The following is a 20917-nucleotide window of genomic DNA, read 5'->3' as shown; positions in this document are numbered from 1 at the left end:
GGTCATTCAGCCCATCCCATCACCTCCCATGGCTAATCCACCCTAACTTGGGCATTATTGGACTGTGGGAGGAAATTGAAGCACCCAGAGGAAACCATTGTTGACACAGGGAGAGCGTGCAAACTCCCCACAGACAACCTGAGGTTGCGATTGAACCTGGGACCCTGGAGCTGTGAGGCAGCTGTGCCAGCCACCGTGCCCTCCATTCTGTGACAGCCATATGTGGTACCCCATAATTTGTGGTTGTTAGTTGGCAGTAGCCTGGCTGTGCAGATCATTAGTGTTGGAGTTGTTTAGTGAGCCAAAGGCTGACTGAAGATGCAGTGTTTAGTACCAAAGGCAACTTATTTCTTTGTAAATTAGAAATGCCTCACTTTGGCTAAAACATAGGAGTAAGGTATAATCTCTGTTCAGCTATAGTTGGAGGACAGTGAAAGTTATTGTGGAAAGATTAGATCAAACAGACCAAGCTAGAGTGTGAGGTGGAGGGGAGGAAGTACATCAGTCCGAATAAATAGAACAGATTAAAGAGCACAGTTTGCATTGTTGGTTGTGTCTAAGTTGATAATGAGTAGCTGAATGTATGGGGGTGGGGTGGGAGGGAGCTCTCCTGATACAGTGGGTAGTCCCCCTGCTTCTGAGCCAGGTTCAAGTCCTGCCCTAGGATTTGACGAGCAAGCAAGATCTGCTCATATTACAGCCCGATGGGTTGAATATCAGCTTGTAAATCGTGCTGACACGTGTGGTGGTAAGAGTGGGAGAGATTCCTGGTCAGCAAAGTCACCGAGATCCCTCTGTACTGCAGAGTAATTGCCAAATAACTTACTAGGACCTTGCTTTCTGAGACGGGGTCAGTAATCCTTTTGCTTAGACGTGTCTTTGTTTGATAGGACACCGGTGGCTCCGAGAGACTGGCATTGCTGCTTAACGGTCAAAAGGAGATGGTTCAGCAAGTGCAAGAGATAAGGTAGCTACTGCTTTTCTGTTTTTGGTAGGGATGCATATCAGATGCAGGTGAGAGCAAGAACCTGTGGCCACTGGAGGTTACCAGGGAGCAGTGGGTACAATATGAACGGTATCTTTGGGGAAAACCTTGCATTTTTCGATCCTTCATACAGATCCCTAGAGAGACTGGCAACTTTGAATTTCTGGTACAAAGGACAACTCAAGACTTCTCATTTTAAGAATGATACTGTAACAAATGCACCAAAGGCAGTATCAGCTGAACATTACTATGTAACTGATGCACCCAATTTCAGAACTGCGGATGCTGGAAACTAGGAAGAGAAATTACTGGAAAAGCATCTGTGGAGAGAAATCAGTTAATGTTTCAGGTTCCGGAGTTCTGAGGAAGGGTCACTCCACCAGAAATGTTAACTTTGATTTCTCTCCACGGATGCTGCCAGACCTGCTGAGCTTTTCCAGTAATTTCTGTTTTTGTACTCCATTTCAGGCAAGATATTTTGGATCCCCCCCACCCTTCAATTTCCAACACAGCCCAAAGCACACTGCTATGTTTCCACGTTATGTTCCAATGTCTACAAAATTGTAATTAATCTCTAAACCGGCCCAAAGTTACCCAGTGTCAAATTGGCTTTTTCTCTTTTTTTTCTTCTGATGAGTTGTAATATCAAAAAGATAAAGTTGCCATAGTCTTACCAGACCATAGGGCTGCTCTCTCATTAGAGACACATGACTGGTGGTGGTTTAACCTGAGAGTCACCGTGCCTCAGGCGAGGGAAGAGGTTGAGAAGGAGAGTCCTGTGTGGTAAATGCAGCCAGTGCAGGAGTCGAACCCATGCTGCTGGCGTCGCAAACAAGCCATTCAGCAATTAAGGTAACCGACCCCCCCCCCCCCCAAGGTTTAGTTGTAATATTGAGGGTGCATCAAAAGTTGTCCTCAGTCTTGAGTGTGTCTGGCTTTCTGCATTTCCACAACCACCGCCTCCTTGGAGTTGCAAGCCCCCCCACACCCCAGGCACGCTCTCGTATTCCTGAGACAGCAAGTCTGCAAATAACAAGACCAGCAGCTTCTGTGCTTTGTGTTCAGATGTTAAATATTTCAATAGGACTCTCTCTGGATGCCTTGTTCTTCATAACAGCCACGTCTCGGCGGCTTGTCACTAGAGTTACCAGTGGGAGGCCCCAGGCTCGCTCTCTCCTTGAATTAAAAGAAATAAATTAAAGCAAAATTGCTGTGGCCTCACAAACCTTACATTTGTAACACCCTTGTGATTTTGGAGCAGGTGAGATTTTCCTGGCTGTAGGCCAAAATGTGTGCCTCGGTCGACACCTTGTTGCTGTTTGTGGGAGCTTGCTTAATGCAAATTGGCTGCCTCTTTTCCTTTGGAATCATAGAATTCCTACAGTGGTAGCAGGCCATTTGGCCCATTGTGCCAATGCCACCCCTCCAAAGAGATCCACGTCCCCTACCATTTCCCTGTGAACCTGCATTCCCCATGGCCAATCCACCTAGCCTGCACCATCTCTGGGAAGAAACCCGTGCAGACTCCACACAGACGGTTGCCAGAGGCTGGAGTTGAGCCCGGTTTCCCTGGCACCATGAGATAGCAGTGCCAACCACTGAGCTGCCGTGCCACCCTATGCTATGGCAGTAACTGCATTTCAAATGAGTTTATTTGGCTGTAGAGTTCTTTTGCAACTTCCAGAGGTCATAAAAGGCACTGTATGATTAAAAGTCCTTTTTTTCGTTGGATTTTCCATTGTGGAAGAAAATTTTAATACTGACTTATCAATGATTCCATCGGCTAGCTGAATTATTTCCACTGCATGTTTTCTTTGTTTCTAATTCCTAGCATCCTGTTGTATTTTTGTTTCATGTTTGATACTTTGCCATAAAAAGAGTCTCCAGTCTTTGATTTGAGGGAACTGAAGGATTTTCAAAACCCCTTCTGTTTAGTCTGAGCAGCACTGCATTAAGTGCCATCTGGATCCTGAATAAGAAGCTGAAGTCTTAAAGAGGACATGACAAGTGACAACTCATATTAAACCCTTCTGCAACACATATGAAAGCAGCCGTGTGTGTGTTTTCATCCCTGTCCCTGTTCACAGAACTAAAGCAGCGTGCCAATGAATTGGTGAGTTGGAAGTTCACTACTGGAAGTGGTGAGGGCTGGAAACTTACAACATTTCAAAGGCATCTGAATGAGTACATGAATAGGAAGGGTTTAGAGGGGCATGGGCCAAATGCTGGTAAATGGGACTGGATCAATTTAGGGTATCTGGTTGGCATGGACGAGTTGGACCGAAGAGTCTGTTTTTATGCTGAAAAGCTCTATGACTCTTAATTTCTTTGATTATTTAACAATCCACTGCCCTGTTTCCTGTTTCATTCCCCAATACAGTCACATCATAGCTTCAAGACAAACATTGATGTAACGACATGGGGTCTGCCCCTCAGGAGTTATAATCTGCAAGGGGTCAATAGGCATCTTTCTTTGAGGGAGGCAGGTGGCTCAAGCATGAGGGGCATTTATCACTGTGATCCTCTCCGGTTTCTGGTACGTAGTTCATCGGGTGGAATGTGCTGCCTGCTCGTAATCCAGACAATCTACGTGTTGCAATGTGCCTCAAGACGAGAGGATATAGCTTTGTGTGTCAGCTCCTGCTGTAAAATAAACTGAGGTCCGGGCGCTGAATATCGCATGAAGTTGTCCGATCTTTTACAGAGCGGCTGTTTGGAATCAATACGTTGTTCTTTGTAGATATGCTCAAACATTGATTGCTGTGGAATGCAAGTCTATGGGACCGGATGGCCCTAATGCTTTCATGTCTATAAAGGGAATCACTAAAGAGCCTATGATGGGAGATAAAACACTTACAAATTTACATGCTGTGTTAGAAGGCTAAAGGCACGCCAAATGCTTTGCTTTGACCTTCATTGCAGGAGAAGTTAAAAGGAAAATCAAAAGCCTATAGGCTACAGGGAGCATGTTTTCACCATTGCAGAGGTAACCTTTCAGTCTTCCCTCTTCCGACTAGATTACTGGGTATCTTCATGGAGCATTCTCCAGTCTCCACACTTGTGTTTATATAGTGCCTTTTACTCCTAAAACATCTCAAGGGGCTTCACAGGAACGCGATAGAATGGCAGAATCCCTACAGTGTAGCGGTAGGCCATTTGGCCCATTGAGTTCACACTGACCGCTGAAGAGCACCAGCCTGGACTGACCAACTCTATCCCTCAGCTCAGCAGGACTGGCAACATCTGTGGAGAGAAATCAGAGTTAACGTTTCAGGTCCACATGAGCTCAGTTTGTGCAGCACTTTCTCTTTTTATTTCAGATTTCTCTCCACAGATGCTGCCAGACCTGCTGCGTTTTTCCAGCAGTTTCTGTTTCTGATTTACAGCATCTGCAGTTCTTTGGTTTTTAACCCTATCCTTCCTGCAATTCTGTAACCTTGCATCTCCCATGGCTGACCCACCTAGCCTGCATATCCCTGCACATTATGGGGCAATTTAGCATGGCGAATCCACCTAACCTGCACATCTTTGGAGTGCAGGAGAAAACCAGAGCATACAGAGGGAACCCACGCCAATGGGAAGAATGTGGAAATTCGGCACAAGCAGTCACCTAGGGCTGGAATTGAACCCACCTCCCTAGCACTGTGGGGCAGCAGTACTAACCACTGAGCCACTCAATAGGACGCCAAGTCTCTCAATATTCAGGCAGTTGCTTAAAAACTTCAACGCGGTAAATTTTAAAGCAGAAAGAAAGAGGGAAAAAAAAACAAAGTGCTGGAGAAACTCAGCAGGTCTGGCAGCATCTGCAGAGAGAGAATAGTTAACACTTCGAGTCTTCAGGAAGAACGGTCCGATTGGACTCAAAACTTTAACTCTGTTTTTCTCTCTCCACGTGAGCTCAGTTTCTTCAGCATTTTCTCTTTTTTTTAATTTCAGCTGACCAGCAGCTGCAGTATTTTGCCTTTTTTTATTTGGGAGACAGCGAGGGAATTCTGGAGCATGGGGCCAGAGTACAATCACCAGTGGTGTTGGGGTTCAAATCAGGGATGACTAAGAGGTTCAGAGAGAGTGTGGAGAGTTGTGGGGCTGGAAGGGATTAGAGAGTGGAGAGGATGAATGAGGGCACAGTGATTTGAAGCCAAGGAGATTGTAATGTTAAAATTGAAGCATTGCTTAATTGGGAACCAATGAGATTGGGTGAGAAGCGAATAAGATTTCGTTGTGCTAAGATTCACTCACCAAAGATTTGAGATGAGCTGAAGTCTTTGGAAGATAGAGTTTGAGAGGTTAACTAGGCAAGCATTCAAATAGTCAAGGCAGGAGGTAATAAAGGTATGGATGAATGTTTTTTTGATTGGATTTATTATTGTCATGTACCGAGCTACAGTGAAAAGTTTTTTGTTCTGCATGGAGTGCAGGTAGATCATACCATGCGAAGTGCATTAGGGTAATGGAACAGAGCAAGGAATACAATGTTATCGCTGCAGAGAAGGTGCACAAAGACCGAGATCCGTATTAAATTTTAAAATTGGAGGGGTCTATCCAGCAATCTAATAACAGCGAGGAAGAAGCTGTTCCTGAATCTGTTGGTCCATGTGTTTAAGCTTTGGAATCTTCTCAGCAGGTGAGAGGTAAGGCAGGGTTGGGCGATATTGGGTGAAAATAGGGGGTATTTGTTATATTCCAGTTCAATGTTCAGAAACATTGAAGATAGGAGCAGGAGTAGGCCATTCGACCCTTCAAGTCTGCTTTGCCATGGCTGATCATCTGGCTCAGTACCCTGTTCCCATGTTGTCCCTATTCCCTTTTGATTCCTTTAGTCCTAAACACTATATCGAGCTCCTCCTCGAATGTATTCGAGCTAGGAGCTCATCTCTGTCAAATATGACACTATGATTGCAAACAGACTGGTTTGATTCTAGGGAGAGCCCTGGAGCCTGTGGACAGGGAGCGAAGTGAAGTTCCTGACTGGTGTAAAATAATGGCTTCGGTGCAATCCGCAGTTTGTTGGAGTAAAATTCCTATTGGCCAGTTCTCGACTTTGGGCATGCAGTTTAATGACTGAAATGACATGAGGATCTAACTTCAAGGCTTCTTTTCACCAGCTCTATCAGCCTGGGCCTGACGCCCCCACCACTTCCAGAACTTTCTTCAAATCTTCAGTTGTTTTCTTTGAAGTGGAATGTCAGAAACTGATGGATCCAGAGCCTCTGGTGACACTTACAATCACATAATAGTTGGTCTGTGTCTTTTGATTCCTGGAGAAGCATGCTAGGCAAAAGATCATCGCCATAGTCTTCCCAGACTGCTCTCTCAGTAGTGGTAGTTCAACCTGAGGGTCACCATGTCTCAGGTGAGGCGGGGAGGTTGGGAGAGAGAATCCACCGTGCTAACCTCAGCCCAGTGTGGGAATTGAACCCACACTGTTGATGTCACTCTGCATCATAAACCAGTCATCCTGCTGTAGGGGCCCCGTTAATAGGTTTAGTCAAAAGAGAAATGAAAATAGTTATCTTTTGCTCTTCATGTGTTGTATTTTCTACAGAGGTTCAGCAGAAAGTACCAAAACAGTAGTGGGTGGGCAACAGTGATCATTGTTTCAGTGCAACCACACTCAGTGGTCAGTCTGAACCTTCATGCATTTGGTTGCCCCTGGAGTTTTGAATTTCAGCTGTGCCCTGGTTTTAACTTGGGGCACAGTGAGTGAGCTGCAGTGCAAAACTTGGAGAGACAGTGCATTCAGCTATTGACCCCATCTGACCCTACACTGTTGCACTGTCTTTTCAGAAGAGCTAATCCATTTCATCTCAACTCTTCCCCACACCCCTGGCCTTTTCCCTCACACTTTTAAAAAAAAAACCCGATTTCTTTGAAAAACCATTGTGAATTATTTCTGCTGCTGTTCTTGATACCGTTCCTAACACTTCTCTCTGTGAAACTTTAAAAAAAGATAAATAATTTTCCTGAACTCTACCTTTGTGCTTTTCGGTGGTGAGATTGCATTTAGACTGTTGAATTGCAATTGAATTCCGAAAATTGTTTTCCCCAAAACCTGTTGTCATTTTGAACACTTCCATCTCCTGTCTTGTTGACTGGTTTTGGTTCTTGTAACTGAAATCTCTTGGTGGTATCTTTGTAAATCCCTCCTCTGCCATCTTCAGGGCCCCCAACACTTGCTTTGGAAAAAAAGACGTGGCAAGTAGAATGGTTTTGCTACTCTGTGTTGTAATTGAGTGGAATGTCTACTAGCTGTGGAAGAGCCAGGAAATTGCTTTAAAAGGTAATGGTTCTGACAGGGTTCATGTTCATTAAGCAGGACCCAGTCTGGATCTTGAAGGGAACAGATGTGTCATTTCTGCTTCCCAATCTTCTTAATAGCAGCATGTGACTAGATAACGGCACTTTTATCCAATTGCTATCATGCAATATATTACGTCTTATTAAGGGAAGAGTCTGTTCTTGTTAAGACTCATTAATGGTCGTTCCCTAACCACGTAGGTTCTTAAACCCAGTCAAGGAAGAGGATTGGTGGTAGGATCCTCCTACCCACACATACCACCTAAATCGGCAGAAGGGAAAGGAATTCACACATGCCCCATACACAATTGGATGTTAACTTTATTATTGAATACGTGTAATTCATCATTTGAAGAGGTCAGAGTGCACTCTACCCGGGTTCAAGTCCCACCTACTCCAAGGGTGTGTCTTAACCTCTTCGAGCAGGTCAGTTAGAAAATATCAGTAGCCCTATGTGTGCGTACCTATGCAATAGCCCTGTGTGAGCTGTACCTATACAACATGCAGCAGTTCAGGAGGTCAGCTCAGCACCACCATCCCCAGTTAAGGCAGTTAAGATGGACAATAAATACTTGCCCAGCCAGCAATGTCTCTATCCCTTGAACAAAAAAAACTACTTTGGTAATTTAAAAACCTCCATTAAGTAACCTTCCTGGTCTTATTATTTCCTGAGAAAAAGGCCTCAGCCCATTCAGTCTGATTAGTGCACCTTTTGCAGTCATGGTATCATCCTATGGCCTCTCTTATTCTTGATGTCAAAGAACAAAGAAAACTACATCACAGGAACAGGCCCTTCAGCCCTCCAAGACTGCCCTGATCCAGATCCTCTATCTAAACCTGTTGCCTATTTTCTAATGATCTGTATCCCTCTGCTCCCTGCCCCTTCATGTATCTGTCTAGATACATCTTAAATAATGCTATTGTGCCCGTCCCACCACCACCGCTGGCAATGTGTTCCAGGCACCCACCATCCTCTGCTTAAAGACCTATCCATGCATATCGTCCTTAAACTTTTCCCCTCTCACCTTGAACCTAGTAATTGAATCCCCCACTACGAGGAAAAAGCTTCTTGCTATCCACCCTATCTACACCTCTCCTGATTTTTTTTGTAGACCTCCGTTAGGTCCCCCCTCAACCTCAGTCTTTCTAATGAAAATAATCCTAATCTACTCAACTTCTCTTCATAGCTAGCACTGTCCATACCAGGCAACATACTGTTGAACCTCCTCTGCACCGTCTCCAAAGCATCTACATCCCTTTGGTAATGTGGCGACCAGAACTGTACGCAGTGTTCCAAATGTGGCCAAATCAAAGTCCTATACAACTGTAACATAACCTGGCAACTCTTGTACTCACTACCCCATCCATTGAAGAAAAGAATACCATATGCCTTCTTGACCTACGTTGCCATCTTTGGAGTACAATGAACTCCGATCTCTTGATTAAATCAATTTTGCTCAGGGCTTTTCCATTTACCATATAGAATCTGCCACAGTGTGGAAACAGGCCCTTTGGCCCAACAAATCCACACCGACCCTCCAAAGAGTAACCCACCCAGACCCATCTTGTTACCTTATTATTCTACATTTACCCCTGACTAATGCACCTAACCTACACATCCCTGGACACTATGGGGCAATTTCCCATGATCAATTCACCTGACCTGCACATCCCTGGACACTATGGGGCAATTTCCCATGATCAATTCACCTGACCTGCACATCCCTGGACACTATGGGGCAATTTCCCATGATCAATTCACCTGACCTGCACATCCCTGGATACTATGGGGCAATTTCCCATGATCAATTCACCTAACCTGCACATCCCTGGATACTATGGGGCAATTTCCCATGATCAATTCACCTAACCTGCACATCTTTGGCTTGTGAGAGGAAACAAGAGCACATGGCGGAAACCTGCACAGACACTGGGACAATGTGCAAACTCCACACAGTCAGTCGAGGCTGGAATTGAACCTGGGTCCCTGGTGTTGTGAGGCTACAGTACTAACTTACTGAGCCACCATGCAGTTCATTCTTGAGTTAGATCTTCCAAAATGCATCACCTCGCACTTGCCCAGATTGAACTCTATTTGCCATTTCTCTGCCCAACTCCCCAATCTAATATATTCTGCATTATCTGATAGTCTCCTTCACTATCTGCTACTCCACCAATCTTCGTGTTATCTGCAAACTTGCTAATCAGAACATCTATACCTTCCTTCAAAATATATATATAATAAAAATCAGCAACAACATTGGTCCCAACATGGATCCCTGTAGAATACCACTGGTCACAGTTCTCCATTTTGAGAAACTCCCTTCCACCACCACTCTGTCTCCTGCTGCCCAGTCAGTTCTCTATCCATCTAGCCAGTGCACTCTGGACACCATGTGTCTTCACTTTCTCCATCAGCCTACCGTGGGGAACCTTCTTGAACAGCTTACTGAAGTCCATGTATGTGACATCCATAGCCCTTCCCTCATCAATCCACTTTGTCACTTCCTCAAAGAATCCTATGAAGTTGGTAAGACATGACCTTCCCTGCACAAAACAAGCAAGTTAGCATTGAACATTTCTGATTCCGTCTCTGTTGATATGTGTTCTATATATGATTCTGATTTCCATTGGATTAGTTATGCTGTCGATGATGCACAAACCTCTTAAGAGGTTACTTCAAAACTAGGTCCCAGTACATGAGAGCATTACTTGTTGGTATTACTGTTATAGGTCACCTTTCATGAGGCTCATAGACTTTGCGCAAAGTGAAAATAGAAACTGGAGGAGCTGCACTTTAGTTTGTGGCTTGAAATTGTTAGTTTTTGTGTTCAATTGGAATTGCTGATCAGTAATTGGGATAGAGTGCCATTCTGCCTTGTCTAATTTCACTGCTGTCCCACCCTCCTGTTTCCTCCCTGTGTAACCTCATCCATGGTGGCTCAGTGGTTAGCATTGCTGCCTCACAACACCAGAGACCTGGGTTCAAATCCACCTGGGATGATTGTCAGTGTGGAGTTAGCAAGTTCTCCCCAAGTCTGTGCAGGTTTCCTCCCACAGTCCAAAGATGTGCGGGTTAAGTGGATTGGCTATGGGCAGTGCAAGGTGATCGGGTAGGGAATGGGTCTGGGTGGGGTTATCTTCAGAGAGTCAGTGTGGATTTGATGGGCCAAATGGCTTGCTGTAGGGATCTGATGTCCCTTGTTTGAAAGACCAAAGAAAGGTCTTTCAGCAATGCTTCTGTCAAAAGCTTTGGTGATTGAGTTGAATGGAAGTTGCAATTATCAGAATATTGTCTTGCCTTGTATTGAAATCTCATTCTAACTGCGCTTGACATATTTACACAGCACAATCTGTCCATACCCTGAGGTTGACATTAATCAGCTTTTGACATGGTTTCTTGTGTCTGCAATCCCCATTGGCTTCCCATTAGTTTCCCAGCTGGGTTGTAAATTAAATCAGGTTGTATTTTATGAGCCCCATAGACAGCATTAATTTATTTGTTTTTGAAAGTTGACTGACTGAAAATACCCCACAAAAAGATGTCAAATTTTAAGACCTTTACTGTTTTTCAAAAAAGTATAAAAGCAACATTCTGTCACTACTGTTTAGGAGTTGAACAACAGAAATGTTCTCCATGTGAATTACAGCACAAACAGTCACAGTTATATGTTGCACTCCGTTTAACTGGACACCATATTCTCCTGAAACTGCTCCAAAGCTTTCCTCCATACCTGATGTAAAAGTGAAGTACTATTGATACTCCAAAATCTGAAGTTAAAACAGAAAGGCTGAAGAAACTTATGAAGTCTGGCAGCATTTATTGAGGGAGGAACAGAATTAACATTTAGACTTCAATATGATTCCCCATCAGAACTGTTACAGAGCAGAATCTGATTGAACTCTAGTCATTAACACTCGTTTTTGCAGCACTTTTTCTTTTTACTGTCATACTGATTGCGTGTTTCTTTCCTTCTCTTCCACTTCTAATCCTAGGACTGACTTTCACTTTGAAGATTCCTTCCCTCTAGGCCGAGCTGGTCAAATCTTCCAGCCTCTCCTCTTGCCTCCAGTTTGTCTCCCACTATCTCTCTTTCTCTTCCTTTCATGAATGTGGGCACACATTCTTGCAGACTCACTTGATTCTGAGGTTCAGTTAAATCTTAGGAAATGCTGCAACATGGCATTGCAATGCTTGTGATGGACTGTGCTCTTCCTAAAGGCCATCTCCTTTGGAATGTGAATCATATGGGACTTGTTTTCAGGGATAAATTGGCGATTGTCCTGGCTTCCAGCTCCATTTGAGCGAGGAATTAAATAGCCAGCTTCAGGTATAACTATTTAACCAAAGAATCAGGGGTGAGGCAGCCCTGTGGCTCAGTGGTTAGCACTACTGCCTCACAACGCAAAGGACCCAGGTTCGATTCCACCCTCAGATGACGTGTCTGTGTGGAGTTTGCACGTTCTCCCCATGTCTGCGTGGGTTTCCTCCCGCAGTCCAAAGATGTGCAGGTGTAGTGAATTGACCATGCTAAATTGCCCAGGGATGTGTAGGTTAGGTGCATTAGTCAGGGGTAAAATGTAGAGTAATAAGGTAAGGAGATGGGTCTTGGTGGATTACTCTTCGGAGGGTTGGTGTGGATTTGTTAGGCCTCTTTGCACACTGTAGGGGATTCTATGAATCATGGTTTCTTTGATTAGAAATTTGAAACTTTGTGAAGGGATTAGAGGAAGCTGGGTTGGAGAAGGTGCCAGTGTAGCAAAAATGCCAGCAGAGGCAGGTTAAGTCAATGGGCAGCTTCTGTATCCTACATTCAATATAACAATCTAAATTATAAATCCCTTTCCCTTGTGTCAGATTGTACATGTTTGTGGATTTACATTAGATTACATTACAGTGTGGAAACAGGCCCTTCGGCCCAACAAGTCCACACCGACCCTCCAAAGAGCAACCCACCCAGACCCCTACATCTACCCCTTACCTAACACTACAGGCAATTTAGCATGGCCAATTCACCTGTCCTGCACATCTTTGGACTGTGGGAGGAAACCGGAGCACCTGGAGGAAACCCACGCAGACACGGGGAGAACGTGCAAACTCCACACAGTTAGTGGCCTGAGACAGGATTTGAACCCGGGTCTCAGGCGCTGTGAGGCAGCAGTGCTTACCACTGTGCCGCCCATTACATTGTTGTAATGATGTTGGTTTTATGCCTCTACAGTAAGCCTGCACATGGTTAACTCAATTTTCAGTGCCTGACATAATTATCTGACTATGAACCAGAGGATGTGCCTCCCTCTACATAATAGCCCATCCACAGATCAGAAATGCAGCAACCTTGTGTGCAATAAGAGCACTCTTCAGTGTTGTTCATTGAAATGAAGGGCTTTTATAGCTGAGATTCTGCTTTGTATAGTGTGTTTTAAAATGTGTCTCATTATTAAGGAGCAGCCCAAAGGTTGCGGATTCATACCAGGATGTAAATTTAGTAAGGTAAAGTGTTTGGATTCTAATTAAAATATGCAGATATTTTTGTCCCTTTCCTGCTGAAAGCATTGAATCATAACTCCCCAGGCACAGATTAAGGTCCCCCCCCCCACCCCTACTCCATTTGTGTTGGCAGGTATGCCTTTAACCAATGGCTCTTAAGCAGATTATCTGATCATTTATCTCCTTTCTGTTTTTTGGGAGCTTGCTGTGTCTGAATTAGCTTAGTCTCCGACATTATAGCAACAACTGCTCTTCAGAAATACTTAACTAGCTGTCGGGTAAATGTTGCATAAACGCGAGTCCTTTTTCTCTCTGATTATTTTGGCATGTCTGGATTTCTTTATATTTTTTCTTGGATTGTGGGCATCACTGGCAAGGTCAGGATTTGTTTCCTGTTTTTCATTGCCCTTGAACTGAGTGGTTCACTGGCCCATTTCAGAGGGGAGTTTAAAGTCGACCCACATTGCTATCAGGTCTGGAGTCACATGTAGGCCAGACTGGGTAAGGACAGCCGGCTCCTTTCTCCTACGGGGTTTTTATGACAATCTATGATAGTTTTATGGTGACCACTGCTGCAAATGGCTTTCAGAGAGTAGTTTTATTGACTGAACTTGGATTTTACCAGAATATTAGTCTGGGTTGTTAGATTAGTAAATTTTTGTGATATTACCAGTTGGCCATCCCTCCCCAAACACAGTGAGCAGCCAAGTGTGCTAATACCTATCTATGTTTGACCTCACATTAGAAATTCTGGCTTGTTTTCATCCCCCCCCCTCCCTTGATGAGCCAGACTTGCTGAAACCCATTGTGGCCTTCCTACTGTTTTGAGATCAACAGTCTCTTTATCTGTGGGGAATTGGGCGTAGAACTTGATGGTTCAGCTATGCACACTATCTTTATCAGTTGAACCATCAAGGAACCTGCAATTATTGTCAAACCTGATCTTGCCTAGTTTTTAACTGCCCTTTCTGGCTTGCCTGTAACATTTGGTGTTAGTCATTGCTGCTGCATTTCTGGTAGTGTTTACAGTTCCATGTTGATCATTTATCAGAACTTGTTCAAACCTCTTAGCCTACCTCATGGGAACTACTACAGATCTGAGTCACTCAATGGCTAAATAAATTTTATTTGATATTTTAAAAAGCAACTTATATTTCTGCTTTCTCATCTGGTTGTCCCAGATGCCAGGACTATAGAAGTATGTGTTTGATACCAGAACTTACACTCTTTAGCAGTGTTTTCGAGGAGATTGAAGTGTTTTGTGTGCCCTCAGGTATCTTGCGCACTGTTCCTCTGTATATTTTTGTTTTTTTTTAAAATATGTCTCTGTCTAATAGCTCCAGTGAGCCCTCCATTGAACAAACCACTCTCACTTTCTTCCCTGTGGTTCTTCCTTGCAAAGATTTATTTTGGCAATGTCCTTTTGCTGTGTGCACCTTGTAATTTGAGAAAATGTCTTGGTGGTTCCTGGCAAGTCAAGCACAGGCTTAATTTCTGTGACCTGTAATTTTCTACATGGAAGTGATTGTCTAAGTGGATATGGTATTTATCATTGGCTAAATCCATAGTATTTATCATGAATTTAACTCCTGTCCTCTCTGATTTTGATGTAGCTCATTTGTTTTGCAGTATCAAAAGGAGAAAAATGTAAACTTCTATTTGGCTGAATTTAAATTTTTTTTAAAAATCTGTTGAAAAATAAAGCCATAATCTAACTGCAACAATGACTACATTTCAAGTACATTGTTTGGTGGTCATGAAAAGCACTGTACAAATTCAAGTCACCTTTTCTTTTTTACAAACTACTCAAAATCCACAGCAAGTTAGTCAGTCAGCATCGGTAGCAAAACTGGAGGATATGACATTTGATATATTCCCACCTCTTCAGACAGAGTACATAGAAAGTGTTACACATTGTACTTTCTCTTTTGCGAATTTGAATTTGCTTAGTCATAGGGATGTACAGCATGGAAACAGACCATTCAATCCAACTCGTCCATGCTGACCAAATATCCTAAATCCAGTCCCATTTGGCCCATGTTTCTCTAAACCCTTCCTATTCACATACCCATCCAGATGCCTTTTAAATGTTGTAATTGTACCAGCCTCCACCACTTCCTCTGGCAGCTCATTCCATACATTCACCACCCTCTATGTGGAAACAATTGCCCCTTAGGTCCCTTTTAAATCTTACCCCTCTCACCTTAAATCTTACACCCACCTTCAGAAAAAGGTCCTATCCATGCCCCTCATTAAATTTTATAAACTTCTGAATGATTACCCCTCAGCTTCGAAAACTCCAGGGAACACAGCCCCAACTTGTTCAGCCTCTCCCTATAGCTCAAATCCTCCAACCCTAGCAACATCCTTGTAATTTTTAATTATCATCATCTTTGCTATATGCTTCCTGATTTTCTACTTCTAACTTTTGCAATTAATTAACACATGCCTCCAAACCAGAGCAGGATGAGGGGAAACTGTTTCCATTGGCAGAAAGTTCTGTATTCCTTCAGATTCAGGGTAAATGACGAACAGACTGGGACGAAGGTGAGAATTTGATTTTATTTCGAAGATCTGGAATGCAATGCCTGAAAGAGTAAAGGAAGTAGATTCAATGGTAACATTCAAAAGGAAGTTGGATCGGTAATTGGAGGGGGAAAACTTTCAGGGATGTGGGAAAGAGTAGGAAACTGGGAGCATTTCGACAGTGTTTTCAAAGCCATTAGTAGACTGAATGGCTTTGCTGAGTCATTCTGTAATTGTAATGTTTCCTCTTCCTCCAATCTGATTGCTGTTCCTGTTCAATCGGTGATTGGGGGAGGTGATAGAGGAATGGTAATGCTATTGGGCTAGTATTCTAGGGACCCAAGCTCCTGCTCTGGATTTAAGTCCCACCTGCTGGCAACTCGTAGGATTTAAATTCAATTAATAAATCAAGAATATAACCAGTCTCCGTGACAGTGACCGTGGAACTAATGTCAATTGTTTGTGAAAACCCGTCTGGTTCACTGTTCTTTCAGGGAGGGAATCTACCACTCTTACTCGCTCTGACTGACGTATGAGTCCACACCCATAGCAATGTGGTTGACTCTTGACTGCCCTCTGGAAAAGATGATCAAGCCACTCAGTTCAAGGGGAAATTGGGAGCAGACAACCACCTCCTGCAAAGGATCAGGTGTACAAACAGTTTGACTTGAAAATACGAGGCAGAAGGCACAGTGATTCAAGTCTCAGACGATTAATGTCTGAACTTGGGGCTTTCAATGGAGCAGTGCCAAAACACAAGATTTGGATGAAATCCCGATATAGTTGGAGAGATGGAAGTCATCCTCATTCAAATACTTTTGGAAAGACAAACATAAAAGAAACCTATTCCTCCTCTTGGGATCTTGTGGTGCAGTGGCAATGTCCTTACCTCTGAGCCAGAAGGTCCCAGTTTGAGTCCTACCTGCACTGTAAGTGTCTGTCTGGAAGGAAATACACTGGTGATTAACTGACTGAGCAGGCTTATTAGAAATATCAACACACATACACACACACCTTACCATTTGTTGATGCCTGAGAATCACCGTTGTCTTGAATTAGTGGTTGGTGTTCTCTGGAACAAAGGAAAAAAATAATCTGGACAAGCAAGTACTTGGGCAGATATTGATCTCAGCAGGAAATGAGTTGCTAGGGGAGGTGAGAACCAATGCAAGACTGACTTGATCGGATTACAAGACAACTGTAACCTTTCGGCACTGGGATCCTGAAACAAGCTCAAGAGGTAGAGTCCTAATGATTGAGTTGATCCTTAACTGTAGTAATGATTGGGCTTGGCACTAAAGTAGGTTTTGTTTTTAATTCCGGAAAGTATTTAGTTTTTCATGCCTCTTTCTTCAGTTTCCACGTTTAAAGGTTGAAATCTGTTGGTAGTTGGAGTTTAAACCTCAACCATAGACAATCCGACAACTCCTAGCTGTCTTTGCTTCCTTTTTGATTTTATTTCAAAAACATGTTTGCTACTTTAAAATGAGTGCTGACATTAGGAACAATACTTAGGATTTGGATGAAGCAGATTTACAGTGACTCTTTTCTGTCTGTATTAGCTGAACAGCTGTGAGCGTGGGAGGACATTGGATGATTGCTTGGATAGAAATGTTGTGCAGGATTATGGGCTAAAGACAGGAGACTGGCAATGGTGATAGAACCAGTGCAGGCATGATGGGCTGAGTGGCCACCTCCTGCACTGCGTAATGGTTTTGTGAACTAACTTTACCCAATTACATTGAGCAGCGACCTAAACAGAATTGATATAATGGAGGTGGAGCATAAGAAAGTCCTCCCAGGATCAGAGGTGTTCTGAAGGCTACCTTTGTTAATTGCAGTCCCCAACTAATGCTGGGTAGGTCAGTCTCTGTGTGGGAAGCACGCTTTGTGTGTTGGGTTGCTTACATCATCAAAAAGTTCTGTTACTAATTTTTGTTTTATTCATGGGAATGGGATGTGGGTGTCACTGGCTGGAACAGCATTTATGGCCCATCCCTAAGAGTTACTCACATTGCTCTGGATTTGGAGTCACATGTAGGCCAAACCAAGTGAGGATGACCGCTTCCCTCCCTAAAGGGCATGAGTGACCCAGATGGGTTTTTTCCTGACAATTGACAACGGTTACATGGTTATCATTAAACTCTTATTTCTAGATTATTAATGAATTCAAATTCCACCATCTGACATGGTGAGATTCAAACCCGGGTCCCCAGAACATTATCTGGTTCAATCGTGTAGCAATAATGTCACTCTGACATCACCTCCCCTTAATCCCCATAGAAGTGTTCACAAGACGATCTGACTCCATCTGGAGGAGATGGTGGTGTAGCAGTGGTGTCACAAGGCTAGTAATCCAGAGATGCAGGTTAGCACTCGGTTGTCACGTTCGAATCCCAATATGGCAGTTGGCAGTATGTAAATTCAGTTTGCCCATCTGGAATAAAGGCTGGGGTTGTGATACATGGGTCGCGTCCTTACCTCTACACCAGAGTATCCAGTGGCACTTCAGGGTGTGCTGGCCACAGAGGCGTGCTGTTGACTTGAAACAAAGAAAATGCTGAAAAGTAAAGCTGCTGTCTTCAATTGTTCTAGCAATCAACACCGTTCACTAACCACCTTTTTTAGGGATTAAAATCTGCCATCCTTACCTGGTCTATCCTCCATGTGACTCCAGACCCACAGCAAATTGGTTGGCTTTTAACTGCCCTCTGGGCAATTAGGGATGGGCAATAAATGCAGGCCTAGCCAGCGACACCTGCCTCCTGTGAATGAATTAAAAACAAAAACAGTAGGCTGAGCAAACCACTGAGTTCAAGGGCAGTAAGGGATGAAATAATAAATGCAGGGCTTTTGCAGCAATTGATAATTTCATGAGCATTTTTTTGCCAGAACTGGCTTTCAATTCAGATTTATTCATTGAAACTAAATTCTGCTCGGTGCTGCAGTGGGATTTGAACCTGTGATCCTAAAGCTTTATTTACCCTGGGCCAGTCAATTACCAGCCCACTGATATGATCATCTCTCCCACAATGGCTGTCGTGATTTGATTTCTTAATAAGTTACAAACTACTTACCAGAGACCAGTTGGAAATAGCCAGTGTGTTTAATACATGCAGAGCTGTCTAAAGGTAACAGCAGCGCTAATGGAAATTGGTTTGCCTGACTTGCCAGATTTAAGGGTGGGCGGTTAAAGTTGAGGATTCTGCTGCTACCATTTCTGCTGTCGCTGCCAGTGTCTGCCAAGTAACAGCCTGTTGTTGTTCTGCACTCCAGACTAAGCTGTGGTAGGTTAAGGCATGTTGCATACTCCAAGATGAGCTGCATTGTCCCCTGTTACAGAATAATTGTTCCTGCCCATGTTCAGAACAAATCCATTACTAATCCACCCACAGGCTGAATCCCAGTTCAAAAATTAAACAACAGCAAGCTGATTCTGGAAGGATGACAGATTTGTTCTCATTGGCAAAGGATTCACTCCCTCGGTTAACCATGTGGCTCCCGGTTTTTCATGTTGAAAAGCATTTGAAATTCATTTCTGATATTCCCGGAACACACCTAAAACCTGGGCATGGGAAATATTACTCTAATATTACCCTAAAGACATAGGGGAGACAGTGAGGAAAAAAAGGGAGACTGAAGCAATAGGGAATCAGAGTCTTGAGGAGACCTTCAATTGTGTCTTATACTCCTCCCCCTGACTAAGAGTGGCCACATTCAGAGAACAAAGTTTAAAAATCACCAAACACCAGGTTATAGTCCAACAGGTTCATTTAGAAGTACAAGTTTTCAGAGTGCTGTTCCTTTATCAGGTGGGGCAGGATCATAAGACTCAGAATTTATGGCAAAAGTTCAACAATAACCGATGGGGAAATATTTAAACATTCAGTGAGTTAGAGAGTCGAATAAGTTGGCGCTGATATTTAGATGATGAAAATCAGCAACTCAAGATGGAGGGAATCCATGGGATCGTTTTAAAAGCAAGGTTGAGGTCTCTTCGTCTCCACAAATTGACACATCGAATTGGAAAAGGCAAATTGATGAGGGCAGTATGTTTTGTATTTTGAATGGCCTGGGTAGTAGTGAAGCCAGCGAGCTTTAGAAAATTCCAAAATCATGATGGGTACATTTTTGTTAAACCATCAAATATTCCCAGTTTCCAAATCTTAGTATGAAGGCAAATTGTCTTTTTATCACAATTGAATTGGGCCCAAATGCAGTACAAGGATACATTTGTAAAAGGGGGCAAAAAAGTTTGTTTGTTCTAAACTGAAGAATCTCTCCATTTAAATGTGTTTTACAAAGATTTAATTAATTTGCAATGAGAATTAATTAAGTTTTTTTACTTTTCTTCTGAAGACAGTAATGTGCTCTGAATGAAAGTCTCTTTAAATGTTTTCTGAAGGTGTCAGCAAATGGAAACTTTTGTTTTAGTTTCTCAGACACACCTGTGAGAGGTTAAAAGTATTAACATTGAGCTTGCTAAATTTGGGTTATGACTCACCAGCTTTGAGTTGTTTGAAGATTTACAAGAATGTTGCCTGGATTGGAGGATTTGAGTTATAGGGAGGGGCTGAATAGGCTGGGGCTATGTTTCCTGGAGCATTGGAGGCTGAGGGTGACCTTATATAGGTTTATAACATAATGAGGTTTAGGGTGTAGGTTTGCTCGCTGAGCTGTAGGTTTGATATCCAGACGTTTCATTACCTGGCTAGGTAACATCATCAGTGGTGACCTACAAGTGAAGCGAAGCTGTTGTCTCCTGCTTTCTATTTATACGTTTGTCCTGGATGGGGTTCCTGGGGTTTGTGGTGATGTCATTTCCTGTTCGTTTTCTGAGGGGTTGATAGATGGTATCTAGATCTATGTGTTTGTTTATGGCGTTGTGGTTGGAGTGCCAGGCATCTAGGAATTCTCTGGCATGTCTTTGCTTAGCCTGTCCCAGGATAGATGTGTTGTCCCAGTCGAAATGGTGTTTTTTTTTCCCTCCGTGTGTAGGGCTATGAGGGAGAGAGGGTCGTGTCTTTTTGTCGCTAGCTGGTGTTCGTGTATCCTGGTGGCTAACTTTCTTCCTGTTTGTCCTACGTAGTGTTTGTGGCAGTCCTTGCATGGAATTTTGTCTACACTTTGAGATGCTCAGTCTTCAATTAGCCTGATAATTATTTGATTTATTATTGTCATGTGTACCTAGGCACAGTGAATAGTTTTGTTTTGCGTGCACTACAAATCATACCATACAAAGTGCATTAGGGTCATAGAATAGAACGAGGAATACAATGTTATGTCTACAGAGAAGGTGCACAAAGAGCAAGATCCACATTAAATTTTAAATTTGTGAGGTCCAGTCAAAAGTCTAATGACAGTGGGGAAGAAGCTGTTCTTGAATCTGTTTTTGAGCTTTTTGTTTTTTCTGCTTGTTGGAAGAGATTATAACTGGGATGTTGTTGTTGGCTGCCTTCCCGAGACAGTGAGAAGTTTCAATGGAGTCAATGCATACAAGGTTGGTTTATGTGATGGATTGGGGCTGTGTTTACAACTCTGTAGTTTTGATAGTCCTGGGCAGAGTAGGTACTGTACCAACTTGCGATGCATTAGAGGACTGACATTGTCAGGTGCAC

The 20917-nt window shown here is 43.3% G+C and overlaps 1 protein-coding gene across 1 annotated transcript in view; it reads left to right on the top strand.

Moving 5' to 3' along the window:
- Positions 1 to 20917, top strand: part of LOC140458439 (protein ERGIC-53-like) — a 73005-nt gene that overhangs the window by 29394 nt on the left and 22694 nt on the right. The window contains exon 10 of the mRNA XM_072553008.1: positions 891 to 967. Within this exon, the coding sequence (XP_072409109.1) occupies positions 891 to 967 (77 nt within the window). The remainder of the gene's footprint in view (positions 1 to 890; positions 968 to 20917) is intronic.

This window comes from Chiloscyllium punctatum, chromosome 33 (assembly GCF_047496795.1).
Source record: "Chiloscyllium punctatum isolate Juve2018m chromosome 33, sChiPun1.3, whole genome shotgun sequence".
NCBI lineage: Eukaryota > Metazoa > Chordata > Chondrichthyes > Orectolobiformes > Hemiscylliidae > Chiloscyllium > Chiloscyllium punctatum.
The sequence above is the reverse complement of the archived record's forward strand: the minus strand, read 5'-3'. Positions and strand labels throughout refer to the sequence as shown.